The sequence below is a fragment of the Callospermophilus lateralis genome, chromosome 2 (assembly GCF_048772815.1).
Source record: "Callospermophilus lateralis isolate mCalLat2 chromosome 2, mCalLat2.hap1, whole genome shotgun sequence".
In the NCBI taxonomy this organism is placed as follows: Eukaryota; Metazoa; Chordata; class Mammalia; order Rodentia; family Sciuridae; genus Callospermophilus; species Callospermophilus lateralis.
In genome coordinates, this window is record NC_135306.1 from 67,436,432 (window position 1) to 67,454,758 (window position 18,327).

At 32.4% G+C, this 18,327-nt stretch overlaps 1 protein-coding gene and 1 pseudogene across 2 annotated transcripts in view; one reads left to right on the forward strand and one right to left on the reverse strand.

Annotated features, from left to right (window-relative positions):
• The window catches only part of LOC143390959 (zinc-regulated GTPase metalloprotein activator 1B), a 42,463-nt gene that overhangs the window by 12,667 nt on the left and 11,469 nt on the right, over positions 1-18,327 (forward strand). For both annotated transcript variants that reach the window (XM_076843448.1, XM_076843449.1), the window contains exons 7-10: positions 5,526-5,572; positions 7,494-7,580; positions 10,658-10,702; positions 15,705-15,761. In XM_076843448.1, the coding sequence (XP_076699563.1) occupies positions 5,526-5,572; positions 7,494-7,580; positions 10,658-10,702; positions 15,705-15,761 (236 nt within the window). The remainder of the gene's footprint in view (positions 1-5,525; positions 5,573-7,493; positions 7,581-10,657; positions 10,703-15,704; positions 15,762-18,327) is intronic.
• Positions 8,757-9,356, reverse strand: LOC143390960 (high mobility group protein B1 pseudogene; annotated as a pseudogene).

The window sequence follows — 18,327 nt, forward strand, 5'->3', positions numbered from 1 at the left end:
AAAGCACCCTAATTTGAGAAGTTTGGGCAGTACTTTGTTATTTAGAGTTTAGAATCTCAATTTATGAATTGTCTAAAGATTCAAAGATCGATTCCAAATATTTTGCTCAAAAATATTCTAATGACTGAATGTTCTGAAATCATCTTTTTAGCAAAGTATCTTGGAGATAGCAAGCAAAACAAAAAGTAAATTCTTCATCTTGAATATTACAGGCATGTTTGAATACATGTCATCTACAAATTTATTCCCAAATTTGTGATATCTGTAGGATAGATAGGTCATTTCATTTGTGGTGTTGTTTTGTTTATTTTTGATAAACTTAATGTGTCATACTGGAAGTCAAACTCTTTATGTATTTTATGACTTTGAGAATAATTTATATGTATAGTTGGGTATACAAAGGAATTAAATAGAATCTGTTAGTAGCATGGAAGAAGCAGGAAAAAAAAAAAAAAAAAGCAAAAACCCAAAGCAACATTCTGAATAATGCAAACACGGTATACATTTAACCCCCTGCCACCTTGATAAAACCTCTTAAATTATTAAATCAATATACCTGCACAAAACTGACATACTGTCAAGATAATGGAAACTTTAGATTTTCTAAGTCGGATGCCAGATAAATAACTTTGCCTTTATATAAAGAATTTGCCAACTTGTCCAATTCCTCTGGTTGCAAAGCTTGACCTCAGTAGCTGCTTGTGATTCAGAGAATTCTGAGGCAGTACAAGTAATGACACTTGGATAATGGGCAGCAATTTAAGGGTGTCATGCTTCACAGAGCGAGCCCATCACAAGTAAAGCTGAGAAATGGTACCCTGTGGCCAGCCAGCCAAATTGAAACTGAAGTGGTAATTGATATCATGGGCTATCACTCTAATGGGATTGTCACCCATTGATCTGAAATATTCATTTTTTAATCATGGGCAAAGAATTGGACAACTTAAAATGACAGCTCTCTATTCTCAGGACTTGACACTTGGGCTACTGACATTGTTTTTTTCAATTCTACAAATGTGACAGCATTTAATGCAATAGAATCAGTGAATGAAGTTACGTAGGAAAGGTCAAGTGAGAGGGTTCTTTTTGGTTCTTCTTTTATATTACACAAGCTGTTGAAACAATTCAGTCAGAAAACAGTTTGCTTAGAAAAGCCTGGAAAAATAAATAGACTAACATGCAATAATTTTTAAAAATATTTTGTTTTAGTTGTAGTTATTTTATTTTTTATGTGGTGCTGAGGACCGAACCCAGCACCCCACATATGCTAGGTGAGCACTCTGCCACAGAGCCACAATCCTAGTCCCTGCAATAATTTTTTAAAAGTTGAAATTGTGTTAGATCTATAACCAATCCATTTGAAAGAAATAGCTGCTGCTTTTTTTTTTTTAATCATTGATGTCTGACATCTTTGACACTAGATGTATTTCTGCTTTCATTTACAACAGTGTTCTTTCTTAGCTAGTGAACTTTTTTAATATTTATTTTTTAGTTTTAGGTTGACACAATATTTTTTATTTTATATTTATGTGGTGCTGAGGATCGAACCCAGTGCTTCTAGTATACTAGGCGAGCACTCTACCACTGAGCCACAATCCCAGCCCCATTAGCTTTTTTCTCTTCCTCTTCCTCCTCCTCCTCTTCTTCTTTGTCCAAATTGTTTCTTTATTTCTTTTTTTTTTTTTTTAAAGATACTCTGTAGCCCTTGAAGTTGTGACTGTAGTAGTGTTATTTCAAGGAATTTGTTCCTTTTTTTCCTTACAACTTTGTGGAGTTATAATTGACACAAAGTAGCAATAAGTTGTGCAACTTAATGTTTTGAGGTGTGTGTGTGTGTGTGTGTGTGTGTGTGTAGTGAAAAATACTGTGAAACAATCAAGCTAATGGACACATAATTTCACATAGTTACCACTTTTTGAAGTGAGGTGTGGGGTGAGAACATTTAATATTTTAGCTCAGCAAGTTCAAGAATTTAATCTAGTAGTCTTAATTATAGTCATCATGCTATAATTAGCTTTCCAGAATGTATTCATCCTGCATAACTGAGACTTTGTACCCTTTGACCAACATCTCAGACCCTATTTTATCCTTTTGTTCCCCTTTGTTTCTTGTGGTAGGGCAAGTTGGGAGTTTGAAGCTTTACCTTTTGAATATGTTTTATTAGTACAAATTATTAGTCTTTTTTATATAAAAGCAAAAGCTACAGTCTCTAAGCAGAGAGGAGGAATACTTTGGACATATGTGCAATATAAAATATTTTAGAAAAAAGTTTGCGGACTTTGCCTATGCAGGTAGAATAGATGCCAAATTTACATTGTATTTGATAAATGAAAAATCATCTGACTTAATGACCAAATATTGTAGAATGTTCTTTTGAAGAGCAGATGCATATTTTAGTTTTGTTTTGGTGCAAGTTTCACTTGTGAAGGTAAGAGGGTTTATAAGGGAGATGTTGAGTTGATATCTAAATGTTAGTAGGCATTTCTTATTATTTGTTTATTTATTTGGTACTGGGGATATAAACTAGAAGTACTTTCCTCTGAGCCACATCCCCAGCCCTTTTTTGTTTTTGTTTTTCGGTATTGGGGATTGTACTCAGGGGCACTGGACCACTGGACCCAGGCCTATTTTGTATTTTATGTAGAGACAGGGTCTCATTGAGTTGCTTAGTGCCTCGTTTTTGCTGAGACTGGCATTGAATTCACAATCCTCTTGCCTCAGTCTCCCAAACTGCTGGGATTACAGGTGTACACCAATGCTCCAAGCTTTCCTAGCCCTTTTTATTTTTTATTTTGGGGACAGGGTCTTTTTAAGTTGCTTAGAGCCTCACTAGGTTGCTGAGACTAGCCTTCAACTTGCAATCTGAGCCTCCACTTTCTGAATTGCTGGGAGTATGGACGTGCACCACCATGCCCAGCTGTGTTTATTATTTTTTATGTTTGTATAGCTTTCATATGTCAATAGGACAGGACATTTGTCTCTTTATGACTATATATTATTATTATTATTAGGCATATTCTTGATAGAATTATGCATATTGATAGACTTTTATTTTGGGGATTTTAGCTTATTTTTGTATTTAATACTTCTTGACTGCCTAGAGGTAGTACAATATGTTAGTCCACCCCAGTTTGCTTTGAATGAAATTTTCTAATCTTATGGAGAAGTAAATGGATGCAAAACATTGAGAGTAATTGTAAAACTACCTTTTTATTAGTTACATTTAGGATGGAAATGAAAAAACAAATTTTTTAATTCTTATATCTTTTTTACACCTAACCAACTCACAGCCAGATAACCCCAAATGAGGCTCCCAAAAGGTCAAAAATATAATGTCTTGAAAAATTCTTAAGGCTTTTGAAAGAATTTTCAATATTACAGGATCATTCAAGGTCAGATGCCTTGCTTACAGTGTATAATTGTTAAAGAGATTTGCTTTTCAGTGAAAAGGGATTTGTTGTTACATGTTACATAGAATTTTCAGATAACAACATTTATGAATCTATGTCAACAAATAGGAGGTGTTAACTAATATTCATTCAAGGAAAGTTTGTTGGGCCTGTCAGCCAGATAATATTAAAGGGTCTGTTAATAGCTTTATTCTCTAGAGGCCTTGGGCCAAGAATAATAATGAAAAAATATTAAACTTGGTCTTCTGGTATGGAATAATTTTTGATACAATACTCTCCAAGTTCTATAACTTCCATAATAAATGCAGAGTGATTCTGCCCCTGAGTATATAAGATTGTTCTCTAAGAAAAAATGAGTGTATCATTCCCATGATTTTAGTTTAGTTTTGTTTCCCCCTAAATAGTATTTGGTAAGCTTAAAGAAAGGAAAAAGTTTCTCTTTCCATAGTCTGAACCAAGATTATTAAGTTAAATTATTACCAACTTTCCTTTAGGTACTAAACTATCTAAGTACTTTAGCGGTCACCTCCGAATGAATTGTGAAACTTAATTTGAATATTAATTTAGGTAATTGTTAATTTTTATGCAAATTATTAACCTGTGACATTGTGTACAAGACTTATTTTATGTGACATAAAAGGATTTTATGAAAAATTTTAAATTATGTTGACTTTACTTCTGTTTTTTATTACAAATATAGTAATAATAGCCCTCTCATGGTGTATAGATTGGTATTCTGTGATGGTGAGAATGTTTAGATTTAGTGTCTTCCTTTATAAAATAAGAATAGTTAAAGTCTAAATGAGATAGCATATGTAAAAGAATTTAATAATTTAAGAAGTTTAATTGAAATTTAAAGAGAATTTACTACAATTGCCTCTCTCAGTAACTAGCTTTTTATTGTAATAGGGAATCTGTGTGGAGGGCTGAGGTGATACAGGTGAAAACATGATTTTTCCAGAAGATCTTATGGCATTGATTACTTTTAGAGTTCTAAATAGGATTATGGGGGAGGGGACTCTGCTACCAGAAAAATGAACACTATTATAATCTCATAGGTGTCTAAGTCAGTGTCAATAATTTTTTGGAGTGAGCCTGATTGGAGAATTAGCAAGATAGGCAATTGCACTGGAGAGATCAGATCACTCTGTATTTACAAATAATAAACTGCTTTTAGGTCAGAATTATTAGGGCTGTGTCTTTCCCATAGCTTTTTTTTTTTTTAGGAAATTTAAAAGGCACAATACTAAGTTCATATTATACATGATTTGAGGAAGAGGAGTTGGGCATGAATATAGGAATGCAGGGAAGGAAGCATGTTAGCTTTTTAAAAGGTACAATTTCAATGGTTATTCTTTTATAAGTAATAATCAATAATTTAGAATGAGCAGTTTTATAAAAAGGAAAATACCTAAAATCTGAACTATAGCTTTACATATTTTTTATATTCATTTGAGGGGTTTTCTTTTTAAGAAAAAGAGCAGGAATTCAAAATCCTAAGCCCCTTTCTCTCCAAAAAACCCTTTAGTTTCACTTAGGGAAACAAAAATGAAATGGAGAAAAAGAATTTTAGGCAAAATAGTTAGTCTTATAAGCCAGGCACAGAGAGACAAATTTTTCATGATTTCGCTCATGTGAAATCTAAAAAAGGTAAGCTTAGAGAACTAGCAAATAGTGTTTAGAGAGTGAATCGGGAAGGGAAAGATTAGTTAATGGATACAAAGTCACAGACAGATTGGAGAAATAATTGTGGTGTAACTATAATTACCCAGAAGAGTAATTATAGTCAAGAGTATTGTGTCATATAATTCAAAATAGCAAAAAGTGTGTCTGGAATATTCTCATTATAAAGAAATGATAACTGTTTGAGATGATGAGTAATCTAAATGCCTGAGTTGAACATTATACAATGTATAAATATACTGAAACATCACACCATGAGGATATATAGTTTATTTCCTGTCAATTAAGAAAATATTTTTTTAAAGAAAAAAAATTTAAACACAAAACAGTTTTTAGAGGCAAAAAAGATTTCTCTGAAGTAAAATTCTTTGTGTTGACATTAGATTTTGCATTATACCACAGTAACTTTTTATAAATTTTGTTTTTATTTAGCATTTAACAGAAGAAAAACCTGATGGCCTAATCAGTGAAGCTACTAGGTACTCATACTTAAAATATTGATTGCTGACTAATTGAAAAATTAGTAATATGAAACCACAAAACAAATATGAAAACAGTTAAAGCAAATTTATTTTCTTTTTTTTGTATCCATAATGAATTAATAACTGACATTTTATTTAAAACCATTGATATTGTAGCATAATGTGAATTCTGGACACCAGAATGCTTTATGAGGAATTTGGAAAGTAGTAGGATAAAATATTTTCTTTCTTTTTTCTCTTTCTTCTTTTTGGTACCTCGGCTCTTAACCACCGAACCACATCCCCAGCCCTTTTTTAATTTTTTTATTTTGAGACAAGTTCTTGCTAAGTTAATGTAGGGCCTTGCTAAGTTGCTGAGGCTGGCTTTGAGCTTGAAATCCTCCTGCCTCAGCCTCATGTGCTGCTAGGATTACAAGTGTGTGTCACTGCACCCTACTAAAAATATGTTCTTATTCTCATCCAGTTTCTTTGGAATTGAAGATTATTACAAAAAAAAGTTTAAAACTGCCTCAGTGTTCATTGTTATTCAGAATAGATGAATATATAAATACTTTTAACTTGGCACTTAAAACATTTATTAAGTAACTTTATGTTCCTTATTGATTTGTCTTTAGATTTATAAATATTTAAATTAACTTGCCTGCTCTGAGCATATTCTTGCTAATGAAATAAAGGTTTTGAGGTAGATGACACTCACTAAATATGCTGCTGTGTTTAAGAGTAAGACTCCCCTGAGATTTGGTTCAGATGATGTTGACATAAAAAATAAAGACAACAGCAAACAGTTGATTATCATTTTGGAATATGATACCCTGTTGTTTTGTAATCCTACCTAAACACTGCAATTGATATGTAATTATGATTCAAATTAGAATGAACTTAAACATTATTGTAATGTTTTTCCTTATGAAAATGTTTTATAGAAAATATTTATAAGCCAAATAGAAAATAGCAAAATGTTATAAAAGCCAAAAGAAGATGGGCTGGGGATATAGCTCAGTTGGTAGAGTGCTTGCCTCGAATGCACAAGGCCCTGGGTTCAATCTCTAGCACCACAAAAACAAAAACAAAAGCCAAAAATAGCTTAAACATAAAAGTCCTCTAATTTAAAGACTGTATTTGCAAATATGTACATTCTGTCTTTATTCATATAAAATTACTTAAATAGAAATATGTTCATGAGAATTTGTTTTTGATGTAGCATAAGACTCAGAAACTAATAGTCTAGTTTTTAACATTTCCTGAAGAATTTAGGAAAATTGAAAGATTTTTTAGCTTCACTACTCCTGTTAATAGAAAATAGAACTTCCAATTATAATAACTGTTTTGCTATGTAGCGTCTGTCAGCTGTATTCTTTAACTGGAATTTCTGTGTATCTGTTTTACAGAGATAATATATAATTTGTACTGATGAAGAAGATATATATTGATGTATCTTCTGAAGTGTAGTTTTTTAAACAAAACTGTTTAATGTATATTTATGTTAAGTGAACTTTTTTCTATTTGAAAATTATAGTAAACATTGAGATATTTTAGTAACTAAATTTTCCTTATTTTCATTTCTTTGGCTTTCTGAATTTTATGCCTCTTCATAAAGATAATTATCAGTTGAAAATCATCCTTTTGATTATAAACTTTTTGGGGCTTATCTTTATAGCTCCAGAGTTTTAAGGGTACTTAGTAAATGAATGAATATATAATAAAGAATATGAATAGTATAATGTGAAATCTGAATTTATATAGTGATAAATGCAATTCCCCTGTACTGTCTGAAGAATAAGTAGATTTGGAGTACACTGGATCACTGCTGTAGAACCCTAAGTATTTCTCAACTGATATTTATTTGAATGACTTATTTGTATTTATTTTTAATCTCAACATTTTTCTTTTGACATCTGTTTTTTGTTTGCTATTTTAGGCAAGTTGCTTTGGCAGATATCATTCTCATCAATAAAACAGACTTGATTTCAGAAGAGGAGCTAAACAAATTAAGAGCAATCATTAGGTATAGTAGATAGCAGCTGTGTACCATATAGATCAAGAAGCTAGAGGATGGGATTTCGAATATTTTCACCATAAAGAGATGATAAATGTTTGAGGAGAAGGATATTTAACTGGGTTTAAGTCTTACACAATATATGCATGCATCAGAACATCACATGGTATCTGATTAATGTGAATAATTTTTATTTTAAATTTAAAGTCCAAAGAAGAATATAAGGCAGAAATTATAAATCTTTTAAGTACCCCAAATACAATATACAAAGTATCTTTACTATGACAGTTGCCCTGTAGATACTTAAAGTTCAAGGTTGACCTGCTTCAAGGACATTAAGAAATCTCAGTTGTTGTTGGCCAATAGATTGCTATATAATAGAAATATATAAAATCATTCTCCATTATTTGCAGAAAATAGTTCAAAATTCACAGACTGATATTCAGGGTCCTCTGACTCCATTCTTCTTTTCCTGTCTTCTCTTTGACTCCTTTCTAAAATCAAGTCCCCCTGACTTTACCCAAGATTGTTAATTTACTTTTCTGTGAATGGGTCTTGCCAAATCCCTGCATTGTTCATAATGTTTTTCTTGCTTTGCCAATTTCAGAGTCCTTCATCTTCTCTCTCAGCAATTTTATCTATTCAGTAGAGCCTATTTTCTCTCTCCCTCTCCAGTTATGTCCTTTATCAAGTGTCCCTAACTCTGGTGGTCTCACTTTTACATGAATTGTTGTTGACTTTATATCTTCAGTGATTATTAGCTATGCCTTATCTTCCAATTTGTTTTAATGTCTTAAGTGTGCATCAGCAAGGCAATATGAATGATATTTGATTGTGTATTAAATAATGCAACAGTCATTTTGCTGTTGTGGAGACTGCCATTCTTTTTGAAACGAAAGATCGGCTTTTCAAAGGAAGTTAAAGAGTTCAGGGACTTTGTTTTGACTTATTTGTATGATCTAACATAGTAAATGTAATTTATAAGGAGACTTTCAATAGCTTTTATTACTGGCCATCTTTAATGGGTACAGTGCTTGTGCATAATGGCCAAAAATTACTTTACTTAGTATTTATAACTTTTTTTTTTTTTTTTTACATTTCAATTTTTTTTCCTTAAAAGGAGTGAGTTTTGTACAAGGGGATTAAATGCTTTATAGACAAGATTAAAAAACTGCTAGAACCAGCTTATTCATCATCAGCATCTAATTCATCTTTCTCTTTATCCTCTTTATCTTACTCATCCTCCTTCTTCTTTTTCTTGCTTTTTTTAGCCTTGACAACTCCCCTTTTGGCTGTATCAGGTTTTCCGTTATAGGCAGCTATATTCTTTTTATATTTTTCCTTCAGCTTAGCAGCTTTCTTTTCATAAGGCTGTTTATCATTGGAGCAGTGTTATTCCAGTCTTTCCCAGTTTCTTTCAATATCACCAATGGATGGACCAGGATGTTATTCTTTGATTTGGGTGATACTCAGAACAGAACAAGAAGGCCATTGGAGGCCTCTTGGGTGCACTGGGATCCTTGATATTCTTTTTGTTTCCCCTTTAGGAGGTATATAGTTTTTCATTTCTCTTTCATAAAGGGCATGGTCTGCCTTTGCTGTGTCTTCAGATTTTCCTTTCTCTTTACCAGAAGTGGTCTTCCACCTGAGCATTTCTTGGACAACTCTTAAGTAGTTGACTGAAGCATCTGGGTGCTTCTTTTTGTGCTCCTCCTGGCAACTTTGCACAAAGAATGCATATGATGACATTTCACCTCTTGGCTTCTTAGGATCTCCTTTGCCCATGTTTAATTGTTTTTCCTCAGCAAGGCACAGAATTGCCAAGTGCCTCTCCAGCTCTCACTTGCCCTGGTGCTGTCTCTATGGAGCTCAGTGTACTGCAGTGGCTGTGAGAGTGGGAGACAGAAGCAGTATTTACAACTTCTGAATCTATTGTGCTAGTTGATATAGTATATGTTATAAATTGAATCAATAAATGTAAGATTCATCAAGAGATTGTTTATAATGAATAGTAACTGGAGAAAAAGGAAATTCATACTTTTCTTTATATTTGTTCTTATTAATAGTCATATCTTTAAATTTTACTCAGAAGAATATCATCTCTTTAGCAAACATTTTTGCCATAAAAGGAGTAATTACTATCACCTAGCTTTTATATCTAAGCTGGGTCTCTAGCACTAGCATTATTAATGATTAGCCAGTTTTTTTTTTTTTGTTGTTGTTTGTTTGTTTGTTTTGGTCAGTCTGTGCTTTACAACAGTACCAGAAAAGAATTTGGAAAAAAAAAGTTTGATAAATTTCAGGCCTTTAGGGGGGCTTTTTTTTTTTTTTTTTTTTTTAAACCCTCTGTTGTACATGAGACTTATGCCTGACTCAAAACCAGATTTGAGGAAATAAGTTAAACATGCTTTGGGAGAAATGACTATCAGGTTATAGAATATATTCAAAAGAGAAGATGAAGAATTTTGTAAATAATTGAAAGAAGTAGTGTGGAGACTTGCCTCAGAATCACCCTATGTAGGAAGCCTTACCCTTGAGAATAAGCTTGAAGAAGTACCACATATCTTGGGCAAGTAACCGTAAAGACTATGGAATTGATGATATAAAGATAAATAGATTGTTCAATGTATTGAAAAGAAATTAACAAGTAATTTTTGATGTCATACAAAGAGAGTCATATACCATCCTTTTAGTGTCTATATAGCCATCTCCATGATGTTGTTCCTGGGGAAAAATGCTATCACTAAAAATTTTGAGAGTTTGCTAGAATTATTATTTATGAATCATTTTTTTCTGAAGTGAATGCTTTTTTTGTAAATCATAAACTCATCCCTAGTCTATCAATTGTATAGTAGATTTTTGCATATGATGTTTTCTTAATGCATGAATAGAATATACCAGATTTAGGGTTTGAAGGGAAAGAATAATTAAACATAACAAAATGCAACTTTTTTTTTCTGCTTTCAGTTTTTCTGGTTGCAGTTATATTTATGTTTCCTTATTTCCTGTTTTAGAAATAATGTGATTTTGTGCTTTGAAAACAACAGTGTGAACATTTACTTTTTTTTGCTTTTTATTTATTTCAGATCAATAAATGGACTGGGAAAAATTTTAGAAACACAAAGATCAAGGTACTTTCGAAAAGCTATTACTAACAACAAATACTTTCTTTAGTTATTAATAGTAAATATTAAGTAATATGTATATATTCACTTGATTCTAATACAAGAAATATAGGTGTACTTTAAAAAAAATGGAACCCCAAAATGTTTTTATTGAATGCTCTTTATTAATTAATTGGCATATTTAGTTAATACTTTTGCCTCTTATAACGAAGATTACAGAAGTAGGATAATACTATGTAACTGCTTTTGTTTAATAAGGAAGAATACATAATACTTTCAACCACTTAAGAAAGTAATTCAGTACAGAAATCTGAAAAGTATACCAAGGAATCTTAATTTGATGTATTTAAATGGCCTTTTAATATTTTTGAAACCACATTGGTGTTTCATAATTGCAAAAATAAATGTCATGTAGAATCTTTTCCTTTAGGTTACTGATATAGTCCTTCATTAAATTTTGATTTCCATTTTCGGGTACTTCTCTTTTTGTTCTATTCATGCAGAGGTGCATTTCTTTATAAAATAGATATGCTTTTAAAACATCCATGGAATGTGTTTTTGTAGATTGAACTAATTTTCTATTAAATACTATCATGATTTCAGAAAATTTCTATACAAGGGTATTTTATTAAGCTAACTTTTTTGGAGAGAATGATTAGCAGTTGGGAGACATGCAACTTGGGCCCAGCAGCTCTGAGGCTCACAGCTGGCAACTCAAGTACCACCCTGTTCTTAGTTGAGGAATAGTTCCCTTGGAGTGCAGTAGAGGCCTTTGCTGAGTGGCTTGTCTGCAATGGCAGAGATTAGAAGTGCTGACAGACCACCATAAGTGTTAGGCAGTCACAGCAGCAGCTGTTTATAAGCATAGGAACAGCTGGGGCATTAATTTGGAATGTATTCTCAGAAGCCATTCATTTGCTGACAGAGGTAGTAGAAGAATGCCCTTAGTGTAAGTCTTCTACAAGCATACACCAAATGTGCTTCCTGCGGTTCAAATTGCATTGTAGAAACTATGATTATGTAACTCATACTGTGAATCATTTCTGTTAACACTCTATATTTCTTTTCTCCTTAATTTTTCTTTCCTTCATGAAATGACATAATGCTTAAATGAACGTTTAAAAATCATATCCATAAATATCTGTAGTTTTGTAATAGCATGTATTCAGTTCATATTTATAAGCATCTTAAATTTTCTTCTGTTTGGAAAGTTCCATGAATAAAGGTTTCTCTTAATTAGTTTATTGTGTGATGATTTTGTTTACTGTTTCTAACATTTGCTATATTATGGAATGGTAAACATATAGTAATTAATTGTTACTTTAAATGGGTGAATGAACAAGTGCATAAAATGTTTTTTCTTCTGTTTATTCAGTATCTGGTATTGGTCAGTGCATCTGAGAATTTAGGGATCTTCTAAAACAGTACTATGAGGGTTAAAGTTGGGTTAGAATCCTTTTCAGTGAAGATAAGGCATCCATAATAGAATTCTTTATATTGGGTCATGGGTCTATATTAAAAATTTTCCAGAATTCCTTATGAAGTTTTGTTTCATTTAATTTTTAAATTTTAATTCCTTTATTGTGTTGAGTTTGACAAACAGGGACAGAAGTAAAACTGCTATTAGCATGTGTACAAAAAGTTTCACCTTGAATATTTAAGGAATAAGTGTGTAGCATTATCTTATTGGCTTAAGTTGGTTTAGAGGCAAACATAGTTTTAGGGGACCAAAAAGACTAAGTAAATAAATGAATAAAGTAGACTGTTAGAAGATGCGCCATTAGGTTTAAGGGATGGAACAGAGAGACAAAGAAAAAGGGGGGTCAGGGAGGGAGAGACGGAGGGGAAGGGGACCGTTAGATGACGTGCCATTCTTGTCTTTTCCAGAGTTAACTTTAGAGATTTACAAACAGAACAAAGGAAAACTAGAATCCAGTTGTTCAATAATAAGTGAATCAATTCAGGAAATTATTGGAAATTCTACTGGCTATTAGGCATTTCATGGCAGGTTAAGGATTTAAACAATGAATAAGACAAAAATTGCCCAAGATGAGTGATTTGGGGAAAACAGAAGCAAACTAGCAAAGAGCAACATGTTAGGCAAGATTAATATATCACAAGAGGAATATTCAAAGCATAGGTCCTATATGAAAAGGAAATTAGAGGAATCACTGCTCAACTCTTACTGATGAAGAAATAGAAAAATACTAATGAGAGTTTTACAGATGGTCTAGACTTTCCAAGCATAGGGAAGATTTTTTAAAAATGGATTTTTAAAAATATGTTTATAGGTCTATAATTTGGGTATATTAATTCCATATTAATTATAATCTGTATTTTTTTAATTTTTTATGGAAGATTTTATATTCCAGGGACCTGCGGATATTTTAGAAAGATTAGAACACATGGTATTATATAGCAGAAAGCAAAAGTATATGATTGAAGAGATGGAGAACTTACCACAAAGAGTCTTTAATGCATGATACACAGTTTGGATTTTCTTCTGTAGGCAACAAGGAGTCAGTAAAGGATTCTAAAAGCAGTATGACTCTTGGGAGGTGAATTCAATGTGGAGCTATTCTCTAAAGTATAGGAAATATATTAACTTGGATGGGGTGGTGGTGGAAGTAGGTTTGGAAAAGTCAGTTCATTCTTTTTAATAAATAGTTTTGAGTTTGAGGTACCACTGGGAAAGCATTTGGAAATTTAATGCTAGAGTCAGGACTGAGCTTTTGAACAATATCTGCATCACATAAATCTGGAATTAGCTGTCATACCCTGTTGGTGAGACTCATTAGAGTTTGAAAAGATGACTCTTAAATAATATTCCTAAAGTAGCAGCTTTAATCAGTACTTATAGAAATTAGGAAAGGGCAGGGGCTACAGCTCAGTTGGTAGAGTGCTTGCCTTGCATGTGCGAGGCCCTGGGTTCAATCCCCAGCACCACAAAAAAAAAAAAAAAAAAAAAAAAGAAAAAAGAAAAAGAAATTAGGAGAAAAGTGAGCTTTTGAAATTTTTCTCCCCTCTTTTTATTTGCTTTATTCCTCCATTTAGTTTTTAAATGATGGTAATTGTCTTTTTATTTTTATTTTTCTATTAAAAAGGTTTGGAAAAGATCTGGTGTTTATATCTCCAAAGGAGGAACATAAAAGCATCCAATGCCATGGATATTAGTTTTCTAGTCATATGCCTTGAATGAGTGAAGGATTTTTTCATGGCAGTGTTACATTTTGAGAAAGTTCATATTAACTTCCCATCTAGAAGCTTCCATTTTGTTTTCCTCTTTTACTCTCCATTGAGAATTTGGTGAGAATCTTTGATATTTTATTTTTCACTATAGAGTATTATTTGTTGCATATACATACCTATTATTGATCCTGTCTGTTTTGGAAATATCAAAAAATCTGGATATAAAACATATTCTCAAAGACAGGAACAGTGTGTATTTAGAAGGTAATTTTTTAGAACAACTAGATATTCATAAAATTGCATGTGCCAACTTTATTGAACTTGAAGCTGTTTTCTAAGGTGAAGATAATTAACTTGGTGGGAGGAGTCAATTCATTTTTTACCTGTCAGTATAAATATTCACTGACTGTGAAGGTGAAAAGGGAAATATGTTTAATCTTCAGAATTTGGTCTTCAGAATATCATTTGTAAAATGATATTCAAAAATTTCTTCATGGGACATTACTACTTTGTTTGATTATTTTTCTAACTCAGCACATCTAGAATGTCCAGAATTCAAAATGTTTCTATAGTCTATTAATGTAAAACTTTGGAGTATTCTTTTAATAAGATAGGGATTTGTTTCTCTATGCCAAGAGAAAGTGTTTGTAGTTAACAGTGTGCAGACTTCTGAGAGGGACCAAAGCAGGCCAGCTGGTCAGTTCTAAATTAAAGTAGATATTTTATCTTTTATGATTATACATTTTAAAAAGTATGAATCTGACAAATAAACTATTGTTCTCCTTGTGAAAAAATTTAGTAAGCATTTGAAAAGCTCCTGGAGTCTGATTTTGAAATTTGTGTTTTTGTCATTTTCATTAGACATTTCCTTCATTTTTAACTTTGATTATGAAGAAGTTACTGATCTCTGCTCTTTTGGGGGCTTATGTTAAAATTGGAAATCAACCACCCATCTTTATAAATTTACTTTTGTGTTTTTAAGCTGAACCTAATACTAATTGTGATGTTATTCTCATCTAATTTAAATTTCTGCATTCCTAATAAGGTTTAATTATCACTAAATAATTCCAAGAGAAATAATGTCCATTGAGATAGAGCACTAATAGGAAGTTTCATTCTATCTGCAAACCCATTCCAAATGAATGAAATCAAACCCACATGTAAATGGAATCCTAGAGTGAATTAATATTTATACATTGGCTGATTGGTTCTTTTTTAAATTTTTCTTTTTGATTCTGAGGATCAACCTAGGTCTTGTGCATGCTAAGCACATTCTTTATCACTTTGCTGTGTCCCCAGCTCCTGACTCCTAATGTTTTTATATTACCTCTTTTATCTTGGGAGGAGAAGTAAAATAAATACAGAAATTTCAAGGGTATTTGTAATGTATCTATGCATCCATTTATCATTTATCTTTGGAATAATAAGCTACTTGGAAAAGTTTCAGTTCTTCAGCTGTTTTTCTTTTTCTGCTGTGAAAGTGTAGTATTTGAAAAACTCATAAATTATATTTCAAGATTGGAAAGACTGTTAAGAGTCAACAACAACAAAAAACTACTATAGTTTGTTGAAGCAATAACCAAGTAATTTTCTGCCTTGATCTGCTCATTCACCCACTTTTATGAATGTTACATAGGAAGTATTTTTTATACAGGAAGCTTTTTTATAACTTGTCTGTCATTTATATGCATTTCCTTATGATATACTGGTTAATCCTTATGCTTATATATTTTGATAAGAGTCTCAGAGATATTTTTCTTGGTTAATTGATATATTTCACAGAATTTTCAATTATTCATTTGGATTTTTGTCCTTTTAGAGTTGATCTCTCTAATGTATTAGATCTTCATGCCTTTGATAGTCTCTCTGGAATAAGGTATGTTTTTGATAATTTGGTCATTTTTAAAATGTAATTTCCATTTATTCCACAGTTATAGGGATTGTTTATATTTATTTAAACTTTCTGTCATTCCTTTGACATACAAGATCATTCTGTGTATGGGTGTGGGTATATGGGTGTGTGTTTGTTTTTTTGGGGATTGAATACAGTCCCTCACACATGCTAGGCAAGTGTACCACCACTAAGTTTTTTCCCAACCATTTTTTAAAAATTTAATTTTGAGGCCCAGTTGCCAAGTTGCCCAGCCTTCCCTCCAATTATGATCCTCCAACTTATGATCCTCCTGCCTCAGCCTCCCATGTTGCTGGATTTATAGACATGTGCCACCATATCCAGCAGTATATGATCATTGTTAATGAATTATGTCCTTGAAAGTGTTGTTAATTGGTTGTTTGGAAATCACAATGCATTTTCCTATGAAATTAAAGTAAATGATGGTGAACCTTAGATTCATTGTTAATATTTCTATGCCAACCACTGTTCTTTTCATAATGTTTTTTCTTTGGGAAAATATATGATATACACAGAAAATTTTAGCTTGGGTGTTCATACAAACATTTCCCTTTCCTTTAGTGATGGGTCAGCTTTATGGGAGAAATCTTTCTGATAAGGGAGGGAAGAAAAATTGTTTGTTTTTGAACATTAGTATTTTTTAAATTGTGGTAAGAACATACAGCATGAGGTCTACCCTTTTAGCAAATTTTTAAGTATACAATACAGTATTGTTCTCTATAATGATGTAAGGCAGATCTCTAGAACTTACTGGAACTTTATACTCATTAATAACAGCACCTGGTCTGGAGGTGTAGCTCAGTGGTAGAGCGCTTGCCTAGCATGTGTGAGGCCCTCTCCCTCTACACCCTGGCAATCACGATTCTAAACTCTGTTTCTATGGATCTTACTGTTTTACCTACCTGTTGTAAGTGGAATCATGCAGTATTTGGCTTTCATTGTCTAATTTATTTCATTTAGCATAATGTCCTCAAGGTAAATTCACGTTGTCACAAATGGCAAGATTTTCTTCTTAATTTTTAAGCCTGAATAATATCTCATTTAATGTATGTACCACATTTACCTTATCCATTCATCCTTGATGAGCATTTAGATTGTTTTCACATCTTAGCTCCGTGAATAATGCTTGCAATGAATATCTTTTTTTTTAAAGAGAGAGAGAATTTTAATATTTATTTTTTAGTTTTCGGCGGACACAACATCTTTTTATTTGTATGTGGTGCTGAGGATCGAACCCAGGCCATACGCGTGCCAGGCGAGCGTGCTACTGCTTGAGCCACATCCGAAGCCCCAATATCTTTTTAAGTCCCTGTATATGTCATATAAGATCACAAAAATGTACAGCTCTTTAGGTATTTTGAATTGGTGAGCCAGTTTTGCTTACAGTTAGACGTGGTGCATAGTTCTCTAGTTGTGACTCAAATTCCAGTTCATGTATATGTAATTTTAACACCCATGGCTTTAAAACCAGTTTTATTTTCAACTGTTTTTTTTTTTCACCCTGTCTTACTCATATTTTGAAAGTAGCATCTAAAGCAATTGGATAATAGAGCATGATAATATTTTATTGGATCTCTTTACCCTTATGCATTAGAGAATTTAGATTCACATTTAGTGTGGTTAAAAAAATAGAGTAGTTTTGGCACCTGGAAGTGTGAGACAGGCAGGGCATTTATCTCTTCCTCAGTTTGAAAACTGAAAGTCAAAGAGATGAACTTGTCACTCTAGAAGTCAAGACTAGAACTAGTCATTGTAGATGTCAGCTTATCATTTGAGAGCTATTTATTTCATCTATATCCTTTAATGTTGGATTTTTAAGAGTAACTGAATAACAGGTTAAAGTACAGACATTTCCAGGTACCCAGACGAAATCCACATCTGCTTTTTGGTTCCAGTTAGTAGAAAGGTAGGAAAGTTTGTTGTATTTAAATTACATATGAGCAATTGCTAAATTTCCAAGGTTAGCCTCGAACTTGTTATCCTCACACCTTAGCCTCCCAAGTCACTGGGATTATAGCTGTGGCCAGCACATCTGGCACCTTACTTGTTGTTTTATAGGACATATAATTATGTCCTTTCAAGACACTCCTGTACAAAGTTCTAACATGTTCCTTTAGTGCTGTGAGCCATTTTCTCTAATGTCAGTCATCAGGTTCTTAGTATCTTTTTTGTTCAATAATGATTGAATATACAGTCATTCAGAATTTACTGATTTTTTTTTTCCATACAAAGCCTTTGTGTTTCTAAAATAAATAAAACCCACCCTCCCCCCAATGATTATGGCCCTAAGCTAAATTTAATTTAGTCATTACAAAACGGTGTTTTCTTAGTTCTGGCTTTACTAGGGAGATGACTGGCTGAGGCTGTCTCCTAATTAGATAATTTTGTCTTTTGCTACTCATTTCTCAAATGGACAGAAGCCTAGCCCATCCGAGGTTTTTATTTTTCAGGTCCATTACTTTTCTTCTTTTTATTCCAGAACTACTGTACATTACACACGAATATTTAATGACATTTCAGCAGTGGGCCA